The sequence below is a fragment of the Peromyscus californicus genome, unplaced genomic scaffold, assembly GCF_007827085.1.
Source record: "Peromyscus californicus insignis strain IS unplaced genomic scaffold, ASM782708v3 Scaffold_22__1_contigs__length_63687245, whole genome shotgun sequence".
Taxonomy (NCBI): domain Eukaryota; kingdom Metazoa; phylum Chordata; class Mammalia; order Rodentia; family Cricetidae; genus Peromyscus; species Peromyscus californicus.
Genome location: NW_026294525.1, coordinates 6,717,937 through 6,736,726, shown reverse-complemented (window position 1 = coordinate 6,736,726; position 18,790 = coordinate 6,717,937). Strand labels below are relative to the sequence as shown.

General features: G+C 40.1%; 2 protein-coding genes across 7 annotated transcripts in view; one reads left to right on the top strand and one right to left on the bottom strand.

Moving 5' to 3' along the window:
• Positions 1-849, bottom strand: part of Prkn (parkin RBR E3 ubiquitin protein ligase) — a 1,215,691-nt gene extending 1,214,842 nt beyond the window's left edge. For all 5 annotated transcript variants that reach the window (XR_008221125.1, XM_052750832.1, XM_052750833.1 and 2 more), the window contains exon 1: positions 713-849. Coding sequence is in view for 4 of the 5 variants with exons in the window: in XM_052750832.1 (XP_052606792.1) it covers positions 713-719 (7 nt within the window). In the remaining variant the exon portion in view is untranslated. The remainder of the gene's footprint in view (positions 1-712) is intronic.
• A 207-nt stretch (positions 850-1,056) lies between these two features.
• Pacrg (parkin coregulated) overlaps positions 1,057-18,790 on the top strand; it is a 458,018-nt gene continuing 440,284 nt past the window's right edge. The window contains exon 1 of one of the 2 annotated variants that reach the window (XM_052750837.1): positions 1,057-1,451. In XM_052750837.1, the coding sequence (XP_052606797.1) occupies positions 1,296-1,451 (156 nt within the window). In that variant the 5' untranslated portion in view covers positions 1,057-1,295. The remainder of the gene's footprint in view (positions 1,452-18,790) is intronic. The other variant, XM_052750836.1, reaches the window with a different exon arrangement.

The following is an 18,790-nucleotide window of genomic DNA, read 5'->3' as shown; positions in this document are numbered from 1 at the left end:
ACTCTCCTAGCCTTTCTTCTTGACAGTGCTCCTAACAACCCTAGTGGCCACTTCCAAAGCTGCACTCATCAAACTACATCCAGTTGTAAACTGTGAAAAGATTCCATCTTTGCTATTATATGCTCTTCTCTATTCTTTCGTCTCCGATCTTCAAGGAGACATTTAAAAAAAAAAAAAAAAGACATAACTGAAGGAGCAAGGTGCAATCTCTTTGGAGCCCAGTATCTCCACCAGTCGAACGCTTTCTGGGGGCTTCTTAAAAGTCCTGCAGTGTCTGAACCTGACCTAAAGTGAAGGACAGCTTGACAGTCCCTTCCAGGGCACACGAGGGGACAGAAACAAACCTGGGCTGGTCGGCACCCAGGGGTGGCAGAGCGCCAGGATGCTGACAGGGCGGGGACGAGCCCGGCCGTGGGAGGGCGCCGTGGAGCACCGGGGTGTCCGCGGGGATGCCGTGTTCAGCGGGCACCGGGCTAACCTCGGCAAGGGCGGGGTGGGGACTGGCAATGCACCCGACCCGGCCACTCGCGGGCCCTGGGGGGGCCGAGGAAGCCCACCGAGCGGGCGGAGAGCGCGGCGCACACGCCTGTCACTGACAGGTGGCTCGGGCCAGCCCCCCGAGGATCCCACTCGGACCCGCGGGGTGTCACGTGGCGCCACCCACGGGCGCGGGGCGGCGCAGAGAGGTTGTACCTGGCAGGCACCCACGTACCTATCATGGTCACCGGGCGGGTGGTGGCTGCGGGGCGAGCAGGGCCTACGCGGGCACCGGCACCCGCCCGAGCCTCCTACCAGCGTTTCTCTCAGGTTTAGTCATCCAGGGCTCCCCGCCCCCGCGCCGCCCGGCAGGCTCAGTGCGCGTGCGCACCCGCGCCCGAGCGCGATGCCTGCTGGGAGTCGTAGTTTTAACGCGTAAGAGTCTCCTCCTCCTCTGGCCGCCTGCCCGTCACCGCCGTTCGCCCTTTCCGGATTAAGACCCAGGAAACGTGCGTCACGAAGGGGCGGGACTCTCGGGCCGAAGTGTTGACGAGTCGCTTAGCAACCAGGAGGCTCACCTTTGGAAGCTTGTTGCGGCTCAAGCCTCGGGTCCCAGCCCTCTTCCCGCCCCTCCCCTCCCCTAAACTCCCTTCACCTTGGAGCTGCCAAACATCTGGATCACCCTGGGCACCTCGAGGGGTTGAATTTCTACCAGTAACGCGCCTTTTTACATTTTTCCCCGACCTCCTGCTCACATCTGTAAAACCCACTGCTTTTTCTACCACACTTTTGATAAGAACAAGACGTTTTCTAGGAAGATGGTGGCAGAAAAAGAGACCCTGACCTTAAACAAATCCCCAGACAAGATGCCGAAGAGGACCAAACTGCTGCCACAACAGCCGCTCCCGGTGCACCAGCCTCATTCCCACGTTTCTGAGGGCTTCACAGTCAAAGCCATGATGAAAAACTCAGTCGTAAGTGATTTTCCTCGATTGAACGCACTTGCTCCGAATCAGGGGACACGAGGTTGTAGAGTATGGCAGGCCCTAGCATGGATTCCAAGCCCAGGTCCTGAGTTCTGTTGGACAGAGTTGGCGGTGACTGGGTCAGTAGCCCACCCGACCGTGCCCATCAGTGTGCAGAGAGGTAGACCAGGTGGTTAGAAAGCTTTGGGGACAAGGTGACGTGCAGGGCTAGTTTACATGCACATTCATGAGACCCTGAGCTTTCACCGCTACACCAATTACACTTAAGCTTTTTAACTCGAAGGAGGAAAAAAATCCTTGTCCTTATTGCAACCTAAATTAGTTCCACTCAGCCTTCTAGAGTGAGAATTCTTAGAAGTCATAGGCTTGCAAAATTGTAACATGAAGCAGTAGATAGCTGGGACACATAAACTCATCAGTAATCTAAAGTAATTTATTTCATCTGGAACATTTTAGAATGTCTTAGAATTCACTTAGCAACATTCTGACAAAAAGGTACTAGCCTGTTAAAGTATTCAAAAGCTACTTATGTGAAAACTGGTTCCTGATAGGCCTTTTAAATACATTTTTAAATAATATGAGCTCTATTTCAAGTGTCCCTACTAATACAAGTCGTATTTCATTTTTATTACTTGTGGCAATAAAAAATAAAATATTCTCGACACCAATAGGGGAAAATATTTAAAGGCACACAAATGGTTTAGCTATATGTATAGCACTGCTTTTGAACCTTCTTATTTATTAAATAGCCTCTAATTTGGTATGCTAAACCAAGTTTGTCTCTTGAGTAGTTACTGTTTAGGAATGTGAGATTAAATACTAAATGTAATTTAGTATTTTCAAATTTGTGCAATTTACACCCTGAGAGGATCTTATTATTCAATATATTACCTTAATAGTGTTCTTCATTGTCCCATTTGTTTTTACTTATTTATTGCAAGCCTAACACTACCTTATTTCTAAACATGTACTTATGAGGACACAAATAAAGTAGATTACCTATAGGCTTCCAGCTCAGATTCCTATGTTGATAAACAAAATCATATTCCTATTTTTTTGTTGTGTGTATTGGTTGATTTACAGTAGTTAAATTTCTTGGAAACAGTCTAAAAAATAACTGTAGAGTTACAGGAAACAGAAAAGGTTGTTTCCATATTCAATACTTACAATTCACCATTTTTGAGTTCTGTGATGTAGATTTTGTCACATTATGAAGTTAAAGTGTATCTCCTGCTCTGAAGGTCAGAATGTATATGCCAACTTTCATCTTTTAATTGCAGCCACATGTTCCAATAGCCAACCTCAAACCACTTCTTAGGTGTTGGGCTCATCTTCCATTCCCTCTGCAACACTCTAGTTCAGTAGGTAATGTCATTTCAATTTTCTTCCAAGAAAAATGCATAGAATATACCCTAAGAATTATAGAAAGTATTTATGAAATGATGGTGGCTGTAAAAACTCATTATTTATAAAAGTAATTTCTTCAAATCCCAATGACAAGTGGTCTTAAGCAGTATGTGGTTCTTTTGGTTGCATGAATTTCTGTTTTGGTTAAGTAATCTCAAAAGTCTTCAATCAAAGGATAATATTCGAATTCATATTGATACAATGTTTTCCATTAAAAGTTGAAAGGAGATATAAAATTTGTAGATTTGTAGTTTATTTTCCTTCTTAGAGTGTGATGATGGAGCTCATGACCAAAAACCACTTAGCCGATATTATTCCCTCATGTCAACTAAAAGTGGACCCTTTATGCACTTATACACCTTATCAAAAAGCAAGTTACATCAGGCATAGTGAAGCACACCATAGCCTCATGCCCAGGAGGCAGAGGTGGGAGGATCAATCCTTGGAGCATAGCCTAGGCTACACAGGAAGTTAAAAGGAAGTCTACAGTACACATGGAGACCCTGTCTCAAACACACACACACACACACACACACACACACACACACACACACACACACACACACACAGCAAGTTAGACTATGGATCCAAGGCTATGATGATGTTACTTGTAGGCCCTAATTCCAAGCCCATCAGAAAAAAGGCTAAGAAAGCCATAGAATTCCAGAAGAACACAATCTTCAATATATACTTTAGACACAATGAGAAAAAAATGTCACAGCCAGCAATGAAGAACAAGCAATTTCATTATGGTATGTCCCAGAGCAGCTCCTATCACTTCTGCATAAGTCCATTGCTAAAGCTGAGTCTTAAAGCCACAGCTAGTTGGAAGAAGGACTGAGAGGTGTTAGGTTCTAACTGGGAGCTCTTTGGCTGTCTCAAATTTGCAATGTTTTATTGTTGTAGCAGAGGGGAGATGGGATATTGGGGATAGTTAGAAGTCATAGAGTACCAATGTTGAAGATGGTACATTATAGTGAAGTGAAGCGCAAAGATAAGTCCACAGAGTCTCAATACAAACAAGCATCTGGGGCTAGGGTTGCAAATACTCATTCCATCCAGTGGAAGTATTAGTGATGGTGGAACCAGGGGACAGTTAGCTGATGGGGCCTCATCACCCACACACCTCTCACCTACATAATGTCTCCCAAACTGCTCTCTACAAGTCAATTATCAATACATGTAGAATAAGCTTTCCAGAACAAAATTCTTCTGATGACACAATGTAAAAATTTGAGAGCTATCCAGTTCCAAAACAATAAAATTTAAAATATTTTTAAAAAGCATACTACCACAGAGCCAGCAGTCATTTCCTTTAAAAGAAATTTTATTATTTGACAACTTCATACATGTATACAATGTATTTTGATCATACATGTATACATGTATTTTGGTCGTACATGTATACAATGTGTCTTGATCTTACATATATATACAGTGCATCTTGATCTTTCATGTATACAATGTATCTTGATTATACTTGTATACAATATATCTTGATCTTACATGTATACAATATATCTTGATCATACATATATACAATATATCTTGATCATACATGTATACAATGTATCTTGATAGTATTCACTCCAAATCCTCCCCCCTCTCTCCCGGAATCCCTGAATTGCCCCTCCCACTCATGTCTTCCTCTTTTGTTTTTCATAACCCACTGAGTCCAGTTAGTGCAGCCTGCCTATGTGTGGGTGTGTTACCATCCACCTAAGCATGGCCAGTTTACTAGCTGTCACATACCTGAAAGAAAAATGTCTCCTCTCCACCTCCCTGCTTTGAGCTGCCACCATTTGTCAGTAGCTCTTCAGCTAGAGATGGAGCCACAAGAGCCCCTTTCTCATCCATATTGGAATGTTAACTGACTGGATCTTGATTAGGCTGTGCCCTATGAGTTCATAAGCACAATGGCCATGTCTTGTCTGGAGGACAGCACTTCTTCACATCCTCGGGCTCATACATTCTTTCTGACCCTTTTCCTCAATGTCCCCTGAGCTCTGGTGGGAACCTGGTGGGAGTTAGTATGAATGTTCCACTCTCAGCACTAATTATGATTCTCTGCATTGACTAGACCAGCAGACTTCTATAATCTAATCCTATTATGTATTTTTAAATTTATAACCCACTTCCATTCTCATTTTAGCCAGCTGAAACCCAAGAAACTGAGTGATTCCTTTTGTTTTTGCTTATGCTTTTCCTTTAGTGAATGCCCATCTCCCTTCATAACCCGCATATATAACATCATTCTGTCACCCAGATCACAAACATCTGCTCATCAATGGGAGTGTGCTTTCCCAGTACTCTTAAATGCCAGGGATGGAACAGTCAGTGAAAGAAGACATACTGAGAAGCAGCTTACACTTTTGTGTCTAGCACAATGCCTGCTGCTTTAAGAAGATTCCTAATTCTCCCTGTCGCCAAAGAAATAAGTTATTTCTCATTCATTGTTTTCTTCTTTGCATTATACTTATTTCTGCTCATGTTTTAAACTCTTGTATAAATTCTGTGTGAAGACAGAATCTACTTCTAACTCATCTTCAAATTTTAACCAGAAGCAAATAATGTATTTAATGAACGAAGGAAAGCAACTCTGTTCTCTTCTTGTCTTCTCCCTCATCATTAAAATGGATTTTTGTCGCTATTTACATTTTTTTTAACATCCACACAATTTAGGAGCTCAAAAGATCACATTAAAACAGAGTGGTGGCACATGCCTTTAATCCCAAAGACAGGTGGATCTCTGTGAGTTCGAGGCCAGTCTGGTCTACAGAGTGAGTTCCAGGACAGCTAGGGCTACAGAGAGAAGCCTTGTTTCAAAAAAAACAAAAACAAAATAAAATTTAAAAAGCAGCAGGACCATGATGGTCCTTACCTCAAATCCTCAGACCCTCGCTGTACTAAGAACAAAAGCAAAAGTTCTTACCTCCTGTGAAGCCTTTTCAGAGCTAGCTACTGTTGCTTTTCATATATCTGTTTATATGTGTGCACATATACATAGATATCTACATACATATCCTCACCATCTTCACCTTCTCCCTTACTTCCTAGTGCCGCCATCATGGCTTTCTTCCTAGCCCTGATACACAGGTGGCATGTTTGCCTTGGTGACTATTTCCTTCTAGTTCCTTCTACCTGCAATGTATAGACCACCTTCTGCTGCTGCCTTCATTTTTTGTTGAAAAGTTTACTTTATCGTAAGCTATTTTCTCACCACTTAAAGTCTCAGCCTCTTAGTCATCCCCCCCCAACCCTGCCCCTCACGCCTGCCTGCCTTCCCTCTCACATCTGGGATATCAGTGTAGCTAAACCTGGGCTTTTTCCACTAGAGACTCAGCCTTGGAGGCTGGGGGTTTTATTGTTTCATTCACTGCTCCATTTGCAGCCCCATAGCATGGGCTGTATTTTCTGCCTTTTTTCCTCTTTTTTTGGTCAAATAAAATAATATTTTGTTCTGTAACTAACTGATCATCCCTAAGTTAGAATTGTCAAGGAAAATAACAACAAAATTCCATGAGTATTGAGACTATGAATACTATATAGATGCCCTGTGAAATATTTTATTGGTTATTACAAAAAATGTATAGTATACTATAAAACATAAAAATGGTTTGGCTTAGGAAAGCTTTCTCTTAAGATTATAGAAAAGACTTCTGTCTTTGTGTCTTGAGACCTCTTGTAATTTTGGTGTTCAATTTAAAGGTTTTTTTTTTTTAATCTTAAAGCATTTTAGTTTAAAAAGGTAGAAATTCTGTGTTTGTTTCCTGAAGGGGCAGAATTGTACTTTATCCTTGATATAGATAAACTACATGTTATGTAAAAAATGTTTGCTTATTTAGTTTAGGATTCCAATATACTTTAAATGATCTATCAGTGCTGTGAGTATATAAATTCAGGTGTGTGCCTAATAATCTGTTGTTATCACATATCAATGTTTTAATATACCATAAGTCATCTTACAACTATGGGATTTTCTAACCAATCCTATAAGAAAAACAGGGCAGACTATTTTTCCCCACAGAACATATTAGTCTCAGACGATTTTATGAGATATTTATTAAGTGACAAGAAAAGCATGTAGATTTCTATATTTTTTGCCTCTGCAGCTCAGTCTACTCCAGAGACTATTTTTGTAGATATCAACTGTGTACCACATGTGTAGAAAATGCACATACCCTGAGTAAATCATTGGCGAACATTAAACCAGTACATAAGCTCACCCAGCTCCCAGAACAGCCATCAACATGGGTGACACAAAGTAGACTCAGTGGGTTATAAAAGTTTTTAAATACATATTAAAAAAACAAAATTTTAGTGAATATGAAGCTAGAAGAAGTTTGAAGGTGGGTAGTGGATACAAAAGGACTTAGGGAGAGTTGTGGGTTATGTGTGAATATGATCAAAGTACCTTGTATCCATGTAGGAAATTCTCAAAGAGTGAACTAAAATACTAAAAATTAAGCACCAACATCACAAAATCCTTATCTGTTCCCTTCTAGTCACCCCTCAGGCACAGTCCCACACCGAATATATCTTTCCTGTTTGCAGCTGGTTTTGGACCTGGTTTTATACTTGCATAAACTATGTGATTTTTTTTTGTATCTGCTACTTCCACCAAAATTATGCCTCTGAGATTCAGTGCCACTGTTGCATACAATGATAGTTTTAAATTAATTGTTCTGATTAACTTTAAATGTCGGTTTAATGTAACCTGGAATCACCTGAAAGAGAGTCTCAATGTGAAGCTACACTAGGTTGACTGTGCGCATGTCCGTAAAGGATTATGTTGATTGATAATTATGATGGGAAGAGCCGTCCCAAATATAGGGGCAGCATTTCCTGAGCCAGGCCTTGGCTAGGAGAAGAGTGAAGATGGCTAGCTTCAGCACATATGGCGAGCAGGAGACAGGCAGCATGGGGGCATTGGTTTCCATTCTCTCTTGGCTGCAGAAGTGATGACTAGCTGCTTGACTTCCTGCCTTGACTCCCCAAAATGATAGACTGTAACCTGGAATTGTGATCTAAAACAAAGCCTTCTTTTTGTTCAGGGTATTTTAAATGAAGCTAGTGCGTAAATGTTTCCTTTCTATTTATTTCTAAATTGTATTTCTGTGTATGAATGTACTACTGCTATGTAGTGGTATTTGTTCTGCCCACGTTTAAGAGGTCACGTACAAGGGCAAGAAGCACCACCTCCTTCAGGCAGTATAGCCGAATGTCATGGGCGGAGCAAATACCACTACACTATTTGTTTAACCATCCCCTTCTGGCTGAGGATTTGTGTCTTCCAAATTAAGATTGTTACAAGTAGCTCTCCTAGAAAATTTTGATTTTTTTTCCCCAGCTGCTGCTCCTACTCTTTGTCTTCTTAGTGTCAGCACTCAAAATCTCAGCACTTCTGGAAGTCATTCATCATACATACTGGAAAAAGTTGGGAACAGCTAAGGCTGTGATTTTGCAATTGTAAGAAGACATTTTCCTCACAAATATTGTTACATTTATGTCAACAAGTCACTTCTTTTATGTAAAATACTTCCATTAATTTTTATGCATTCATTTTTAACCATAATCTTGTCAATTTAACTATATAAATATACATATACAAAACAGTGAAATAAGTAATGTTTATGGCTTCTGAAGCTAAAATATAGTCATCTTATTTTATAGTCTTTTTGTCATATTTTTGAAATGTAGTCTCACTATATAACCTTGGCTTGCCTAAAACTTGGGGCATAGTCCAGACTAGCCTCAAACTTACAGAGATCTATCTTCCTCTGACTTCCTAGTACTGACATTCGAAGTACTGGCATACACCACTACACATGGTAGTTTATATTCTTCTAAATGAAAATAAATAAGATCTTCCTTACTAAGAGGCTTGTGGCTTCATTTGTATTCTATCCATTTATTACCATAATATGCTTGGAGTCTAAATTTTGTATATATTCTCAAGTGTGTATAAGGAATATTTGTGTGTCTATGTAAGTATGTATATGCATTCATGAATTCATGAGCTGGATAGCTAGATGATTAATATGATAGGTAGGTAGGTAGATAGATAGATAGATAGATAGATAGATAGATAGATAGATAGATAATTGAAATTTAGAAATTATTCTTTAGCTTTCTTTGTCACCTACATTCTTTGTTTTGTTTTATTAAGTTTTTTATGTATGGGTGTTTTGCATGTACTTATGTCTGTGCAATGTGTGCATGCCTGGTACGCTCAGAGTCTAGAAAAAGGCATCAGACCACCTGGAACTAGAGCTACAGATGGTGTGAAGCACCATGTGGGCGCTAGGAATCAAACATGGTCCTCTGCAAAAGCAGCCAGTGTTCTTAACCACTGAGCCATCTCATCAGCTCCCAAATATTTATTTAAAGTACAGGTTTCTGTGATGCCTCTTGGGCCATGTCCTATCATAAAGGGAAAGCTAATAGTGTAAAAGGAAACTCATATGAAAATTCCCCCCATTCATTCATATTTTTTGCCATAGAGTAACAGCAATTGAATGAAAAGTATATTGACCCAGCTGGACCCAGCATGATGCAGAGTGATGGCAGTGATAGAGAAGGTACCTTTCTCTTGGAGGCTTCTTCCTGGTCCCTTCCGCACTCACTCTAGAAAGCACCTAAGTGAAGCAAGCATCATTGTACCTCATTATAACACCACCTCCCTCCATTTTTCAAAGAGTACAACACTGTGTTTTCTTAAGGACTCCAATTCTAAAGGTCAGGAATTTAGTATTTGAGACATTTTAGTTCATTTTATTATAATCATTAAGTTCTCTGGCCACAACAGTTGCATCGATTTTGGGGGACTTCTTTTTTTCACCCTCAAGCTTTATTTACTACATCCAACAGCTATAAAGCTAACTCTAGTCATACATCTCTAATTAAATAACATAATTTTACTAAAAAATGAAGACCATACACATTGTGTTTACTAAAGCACACTGAAATTATCACATTGGTGTGATTTAATTAAGTGATGATAGTTAATCTTTGAGAGAATAGTTACATTTTTTGTATTGAAAATAATTTTTTTGCCATTCAGTATATTTTGATCATAGTTTACCTTCCCCCAACACTTCCCAGATCCTTCCCACCTCCCCACCCACACACTGTACTCCCCTTTCTCTCTCTCTCTCTCTCTCTCTCTCTCTCTCTCTCTCTCTCTCTCTCTCTCTCTCAAATAAACAAGTGAGCAAGAAAAAAGCTAAACAAATAATAATTTAAAAAGAGAACACAAACATACACACAAAAAAACCAAAACAAGCAAAAAAAAATGAAAGCTATAGTATATAAGAAAAAGCCCAGTAAGACCAAGAAATGCCCTAACAAAGCAATATGAGACAAAAAGTCTACAAAGGCACCATTGAGTTCATTTTGTGTTGACCATATACTGCTGGGCATGGAGTCTACTCTTAAGCATAGTTAATACACCAAATAAGGCTCCTTTTTAAGAGAGCTAATTTTTCCTTTACAAGCAGAGGTCACTTGAGGATACCTTCTTGATTAGCTATGGCATCCCATGTCCATTTCCACCTCTCAGCACTATGACCCCCCTCTGCCTTGGGGTGCCTGCTGCCAGTCTCTGTGAGTCATATGTGGATCAGTCCTGTTGTACCTGGAAGGAAGGCACTGTTTCCTTGGAGTCATCCTTTTCCTCTAGTTCTTCTGTCCTCCCCCCTCCCCTCCACAGTTTGCCGAGCGCTAACGAGAGGGGTTAGACGAAGATGTCTCATTTCGGACTGAGTGTTTCAGAAACTCTTACCCACTGCACATTGCTCAGTTGTGATCTCTGTGTTGGTTCCCGTCTACTACAAGAAGTTGTTTCTCTGATGACGGCTGAATGAGGCACTCATATATGCATATAGCAGAATGTCATAGGAGTCATTTTATTGCTACCTTCCTTTAGCACAACAGTAGTATTTGGTTTTCTCCTAGTTCTGTGGTCTATCTATTCTCAAGTTCTTAGCCACCTGATCAGTATCGGGCATATCTTCCGTCTCATGGAGTGAGCCTTAATTCCAGTCAGATAGCGGTTGTTTTATTCCCACAATGCTGGGTGCACCAGCATAACATGCAGGCAGGTCCCTCCTGCAGATCACAGGGTTGGTGGTTACCTTTCTCCTCTGATAGCGGGCAGAGAACCTGTGAGTATCATGAACACTAGGCAGTAGGGGTGAAGGCTCCAGTTAGGCACCAGCTTGAATTCTCGGATTTCAATAAGACATGTAAGTGTTGTCTTCAACAATAGGGTCTTGAGATACTTGAGGGTTCCAATGGGAGCCCTTTGGCCTACAACTCAATGATTTTTAACCACCCATTTCTGGCACTGGATGTTTCACTTGGTGGTGAAAGATGTCTGGTTGGGACATTGCCACACTGTTACTTGGTGACCCTATTTAGATTTCTATTTTAAAGATTTCTACAGTATTAGGTTTCCCCTCAAGTCTCCCTTAGTTGTTCCCGCCCCCATGTTCTCACCCTTACCCCCTCTTTTTCAGCACCCTCCCCATTGGTTTGTTTTGGTTTTGGTTTTTTGTTTGTTTGTTTTTGTTTTTTGTTTGTTTTTTTGAGACAGGGTTTCTCTGTGTAGCTTTGCGCCTTTCCTGGAACTCACTCGGTAGCCCAGGCTGGCCTCGAATTCACAGAGATCCACCTGCCTCTGCCTCCTGAGTGCTGGGATTAAAGAGGTGCACCACTACCGCCCATCAATAATTTAATTTTATTTTATGTGCACTAGTGTGAGGGTGTCAAACTCCCTGGAACTGAGTTACAGACAGGTATGAGCTGCCATGTGGATGCTGGGAATTGAATCTGGGTCCTCTGGAACAGCAGCCAGTGCTCTTAACCACTGAGCCATCTCTCCAGCCCCCTCCCCATTGTTTAATCCCCCTGTTCCAGTCTCTCCCCTGTCCCTCCATAACTGTATATTCTATTCCCCCTTCCTTGGGTGAAACTCCCTTCCTCCCTAGTCCCTTACTCTTTACCTAATCTCTGTGATGATATGGATTGTAGCAAATCTATCAAATGCTTAAAAGCTGACATTCACATATAAGAGAAAACATACAATATTTGTCTTTTGGAGTTTGGGTCACCTCACTCAGGTTGATTTTCTATAGATCCATCCATTTACCTGTGAATTTCATGATTTCGGGGTTTTATTTGTTTATTTATTTAAGCAGGATAATATTCTATTGTGTAAATGTACATTTTCAGTATTCATTCATCCCTTGATGGACTAGGCTGTTCACAATTTTGGATATTATGAATAGAGAGAGCAGCAATAAACATGGTTGAGTAAGTGTCTCTATAGCAGAATGTAAAGTCCTCTTTGATGGGACAGCTAGATCTTGAGGTAGCTCTATTCCCAGTTTCTTGAGGAACCACCACACTAATTCCCACAGCAGCTGTTGAAGTTTGCACTCCCAACAGCAAAGGATGCTGAACATTGCTTTTTTTCTCAGCTCTTTGTGTTTCATCTTTCGAGAACTCTGTTCAGTTCTGGACCAACTGTAAACTGGATCATTTCTTTTCTTGATGTCCAGTTTTACCCATTTGCCCATGTTTTCATGGTTTATCCTTAGCAGTGTTCACACTGAATTATTAATTACTCAACTGTGAATTTAAAATGGGAAGGGGAGTACTATTGCACTTGTGAATCCTAACTCAGTCGTCTTTATCCTTCCCCTCGGTGTATTCAGTTATCTGAATCAGTATCACACTGTCTTAGTTGTTGTAGGTTATGTTTGATAAGTTTTCTCAATGTCATCATCTCCTTGATCTCTTACCATCTATAGAGATTCTTATGATACACGGTAAAGTTTCATGAACATGAAGGTGGAATTTGATTAGAATTGCATAGAATGTGTAGGATAATTTGTGGGAGGGTAGCCATCTTTTCCTAATTTGTTAAGATTTTTGGTTTGTGATGTATTAAATTTTAACAAAAATACACTCTACAATTATCAAAATGATTAGAAACCATTTTATCATTTGGTCTGTTGATTTGAGCATGTGTTCGGTAATCACTCGATGATATTTTACTGCTAAATCACTTCACATTCTTGTGCATGATTTAATCATGATGTGTTTATCGTACAAAACAATCTCTGGTCATTGATTTTTATTTAATTGACAAAGAAGCAAAGTATTTTCCAGGAATCCAGTATTATTACCCCAAACAAGATGCATTGCTAAGGTCCTGCCACGTCGGCTTAGTTTGGACTGCTATCGTACAGGACCATTCTCCAAGCCATACTGCCACCATCTTCAGGAGTTGAGCTGGGCCTGCTCACAAACGGCCATCATAGCTGAGTGTCTAGACTGTTGACTTTCACTCATAGATGAAGGATGTTGGGAAGGTCACAGGCCCCTCACCTGAATATTCACCACTCCCAACCAATCGTGAGTTATTCTTCCCTAGTTGCATTTGGCCTCGAAAACTCCAAAAGGGTCTAGAATAGGAAGGGAAGGAAGAGGGGAGGGGGCTCCATCTACATTGCCATGGAGGAGTCATCATCCATGCTGGGTGTAGACCTTCTCTTGTGGCTGTTTGAAGATCACTCATGTCCTGACCACATGTAGCCCCTCCCCCATTGCTCTATAAGAGAACCTAATAAACTCATTGGTTCACCAGAAGGAACTTTGGTGGAATTCTACCTGAGTTTGTCCTTGGTGTCATAGGAGTATAAGGTGGATATTGTTTGCTTCTCCCTCAGGGAAGGAATTTAGCAACAGCTGCCTTAATAGCAAAATAACATGGTGTGAGGTGCTTATAGAGACTTTGGTTTCTCACCTTTCTAGAAGTTGTTAGTCCAAGATGCCATCAATTTGTTTATGCTGAAAGCTGTCTCCAGGCTGACCATGAGCCTAGCTTCTCAGTGTGTCCTCATATGGTTTTCCTCCATGCACGTTGTGGAGTCCTTCCTTCCCCAACTCTCCTATCCTTTTTCCCTAGAAACTACCAATGCATCATGAGAAGCTGACCCCCGAGTCCTAACATAATCCTAATTATATCCCCATAGTTTTATTTCCAAATATGATGATATTTGGTGACTTAGACAACAGTCCGTGTCAGGTGGGAGCTGTTTTGATTCATGTCTTGAGGATGGAAGCAGGACTGGAATAGTTAGCTGCCAGAACACAACAGGGTTTGTACAACCTGGAAGACAGGGTGAACTTGCCTTTAAGAAGGAAATTAACTGTGTTGTATACTTGTATTCTACACAAAAATATTCGATTTTAATATCATTTTAATTTTTATGTGTTTGTAACAAGAATGTGGTGTATTGTTATGAAGTATAATGTAATCCTCACTGAAATTTTTATCATTTGACCACGAAGCTTCTGTTGACAGCTTTTCTCTGTTTCTAAGAGTTTTCCTTTGTAGACTGTGTAAATGAGACTCTGCAGGATCTGTCTCATTTCACTTAAAATGATGTCCTTAGGTTTCCCCAGATCATAAAGATGACAAGATCCTCTCTCTCCTTGCTCCATTGTGCTTAGATCCCACATTTTCTTTATCCATTCCTCTGTGGTGAACTTTGAGTTAATACCTTAGCTACCATAAAAAATACTGCAATGATCATAGTGATGACTATGTCTCTTTGGCTTATGGATATCATTTCCTTTGCATACACAGTCTTGCACTGCTGATCCAAGTGGGTTGTTTGTGTTTATGTTTTCCTTTATTATTGTGTGTAGATATAACCAACCGTCTTATTAAATAAGAAACACAGAACCAATGCAAAAAAGAAAGCTAAGAGTTCAGTGCTAAGAGCTAAAAACCTTACCCTTCCTCTTGCGGTGGTCCTACCTCTCCGAAAGAGACCTACTTCCTGTGTGTTTGTCTTTATATAGACTTTCTGTTCTGCCTTCTCATTGGTTGTAAACCCAACCACATGACCTCCTAGTCACTGCCTGCCTGTACAGACCTCCAGGTCTTCTATGGTTGGTATTGAGATTAAAGGCATGTGTCTCCAATGCTGGCTGTATCCTTGAACACACAGATCCGCCTAGCTCTGCCTCCCAAGAGCTGGGATTAAAGGCGTGCACCACCACCACCCAGCTTCTGCAATGGCTTGCTATTAGCTCTGACCCCAGGCAACTTTATTTATTAACATACAAATAAAATCACATTTCAGTACAAATGAAATATCACCATAATTGTGTTTTCTAGCAATTTTAATTGTTAAAAAGAAAAATTATATGTGGAGTTTTTACAGTATATAAAGAAGAAAAGGAGAATGTTTCAATGATTATCAACTAGTTATTGCCCCTTATCTGCATGCTGTGTGCCTGTACATATGTACTTATGTGTCTAAGAAGTTGAAGTCACACATCATTAATATGCTTAAAATTCTAATATCTACCAGTATATTAATCATTGCTAGTTCATTAATTTTTCCTTAATTAAATTCAGTTTTGATTTGTCTTACTTTCCTTGTACATTCTCTCCTAAACTGATTCTGAAATTCTTCTGATTTGGATAACAGGTTGATTCTAGAGGTGGAGGGAGTAGGTGCTAGGGATTAAACCCAGCCTCACACACTATGACAGTGTTCTATGAAGCGGTAGATTTATTGTTTCTTTTTCAGTATGATTTCTTCTCATTTGATTTCTACTATTTCTGTTATTAAAGTTTTCTAAAGGTTGTAATTGCATTGTTTTATTTCAACAGTCTTGTTAATGTTTTATTTTAATAGAAATTACATTCTCGCTTTTTAAATGGTCATGATACTGTTTTTGTTTTCCAGTCTTATATTTGTATTTATGAGGAAATGTTGACCTGCTAGTTAGGGCTCGACACTGCTGTTTTGATTATGATTTTTACTAGTGCATATTAATCTGACAAAGCAAGAAGCTTCACTGTAACACTGCCATGCATGCTTACAATGTACATTGGCCATATTCATTTCTCTGTTACTCTCTTGTAACCTCTTATCCCTCCTTCAATCCCAACCACATCTTTATGTTCTTGGTTTTCCTGTACCTCCTAGATTTCACAATGATGGAAAATATGCCATATTTATCTTTGTGGAAATAGCTACATGTAGCATTATGATTTATTTTTCTGCAACTAACATAGTTTTTCATTGTGACTGATAAATTCTCTCTCTCTCTCTCTCTCTCTCTCTCTCTCTCACACACACACACACACACACACACACACACACACACACAGACAAACACACACACACACACACACACACACACACTTTTTCTATTCCCATGTATGATTCCATACTGTGACCTCTGTGCTATGACAAACACAGATTTATAGGATCTCTCTAGCACATCATCTTAAACTGTGGGTGGGGACACCATGTGGTGTCATGTGACTGATGTGACTGCCTTAAACTGTGGGTGGGGACACCATGTGGTGTCATATGACTGACTGCACATGAGAATCATGAAAACGTTGGCAACTATTAAAAGTCTCTAAACATAAAATAACCAGAACATAATTCAAAATTGAATGTGTCATAGAACTGAGGTGTTTCTGGCAGTTCTGGCCTGTGTTACTTCCCACAGCAACACTGCAGCCTGGGCTCTGAGCACTCCACAGGTGCACTTTGCACTGTGTTTGGTGACACGCCAAAGCACTGCAAGGCTTGTGGATTCTGCCTGAAACATCCGAGATCAGCACTACCGTGTACTATGAATTGTTGTGTTTAACCTCCATACACAATTTTCTGCTCTTAGGGAAACATAATGGGTTAAATATGGGGGGACAAAAAGACTTAATATTTTCTTGCCATCATCTCACAATGTTGTGTTAAATTAGTACATTTTGGATTTTTAAATTTGTTGTTTGATTTTATGGTTTGAATTTCACAGAATGCAGAATTGTAGTCAGAAGTTTTCCTGTATTCCGCCTGGTTCTGCAACCTCTTGGTCCCAAGTAAACACACAGAAGTTTGTATTAATTACAAACTGTATGGCCTATGGCTATAGCTTCTTGCTAGCTAGCTCTTTCATCTTAAACTAACCCATTTCTGTTCATCTATATGTTGCCACGTGGCTGTGGCGTTACTGGTCTGCTGGCATCTTGTTGCTCCTTGGGCAGCAGGCTGGCATCTCTCCCTACTCTACCCTTCTTCTCTCCTATCTCTGCTTAGATTTCCTGCCTGCCTCCAAGCTGCCTTGCCATGGGCCAAAGTAGCTTTATTTATTAGCCAATGAGAGCAACATATATTCACAGCGTACAGAAAGACATTCCACAGCACAGAATAAATGAGTTTTAGCTCAGGATTAAGAGAGAATTTTCAGAGGTTTTAAATATGTCCCTAATCTTTCTTCTGTAATTTTCTACTATGTTTCTATCCAAGATAACATTGTCAGCATTGACTAACATAAAATCAAAATACCAACCAGTTCTGAACAATGCTGAATGTGTCCTCACCTGCAGAATCAGTCATTTCACCAAGATTTTAATTCTTTATGTAAAAATAATCAAGCATATGGGTCTCATTAGTGTGCAGATTTAGTTTGTCTTTAATAAATGGTGAAATTATATGTATACCAGTGTACTATTTTAAAATAAATTTATGTTTTTGACCAGTTAATATTTAATTTACACACTATCTTATGTGCCTAAATACTGGGGTTCATGTAAAAATCTTAGAGGTGAAAATGAGTGATAACTGGAGACAGTTTAAGAAGTCCTGCTTAGCAGTAAGCTGACTTTGATTCAGTTGAATGAACACCCAGAACTACTCTAGTAGCAGGAGAGAGTTGTGTTTGAATTTCTTGAGCACATTCCATACTTGACCAGAGTGGATAGACTGACCTTAGTTTACACAACCATTCTCAATGATAAATAAGGCCCTTGCCATCTTGCCCAATATTTATTGACTTTTGTGTTATCTGTTCTAACCTGGGTTGTAACACTAATTGCTAAATGATCTTTTTATTAAAAAAAAAATCCAGTGCCTAATATTGGGGTAAATGCTGATAGATCAGAGAAACAAAGGAATAAGCCACCTCTTACCTCTAGGACTCCTCAGCCTGAAAAGCCTTCCTCAGCTGAAAGACTTTAGTTCTTGTCTCCTCATGCCTTATATACCTTTCTCCACCCAGCCATATAATTTCCTGTCTCAACTTTCCTAGTGCTGGGATTAAAGGCATGGGACTCCCAAGTATTGGATTAAAGGTGTGTGCCACCACTGCCTGGCTCTGTTTCTCTCCTAGACTGAGTCAATCTCATGTAGTCCAGGGTGGCTTTGAACTCACAGAGATCCAGATGGATCTTCTGCCTCCCAAGTGCTAGGATTAAAGGTGTGTACCACCACTGCCTGACCTCTATGTTTAATCTAGTGGCTTGTTCTGTTCTCTGATCTTCAGGCAAATTTTATTAGAGTACACAATATATTACCATACCGGGTGAGCTGGAAACTCATATAGTTTTCATTTTGGGGATATTTGTATTCCTTTATTTTTTAAATCTGTTCAGTTCAGTTCCGTTCTTCTTGGTAAGATTGATAATTTTCTTCAATTTTTGAGCTCTTTAAAATTTCTCTATATTAATTCTCTATTGAATAAATATTTTACAGATGCTCTTCCATTCTGCAGGCAGTTGATTATTTCTTTTGCTGTACAGAAAGATTTTCACATACTGCAGTCTCATTTGTGAACTCTTGCTTTTATTTCATAAGCTATTGCAGTTCTGTTCAAAAAGATATTTTAAATACATTTGTTGCTTAATGCTTATGAATTTGGCTTCTTAAGTTGATCATGCTTGAAATTTACCAAAGTTATGCTTTAGAATGGTACTCATCTGTAGCTTGAGTTTTCCTGCCTGGCCCACAGTCAGGACAAATCTCTCTCACCTGCCAGTCCCACAGCCACTCAAACCCGACCAAGTAAACACAGAGACTTATATTGGTTACAAACTGTATGGC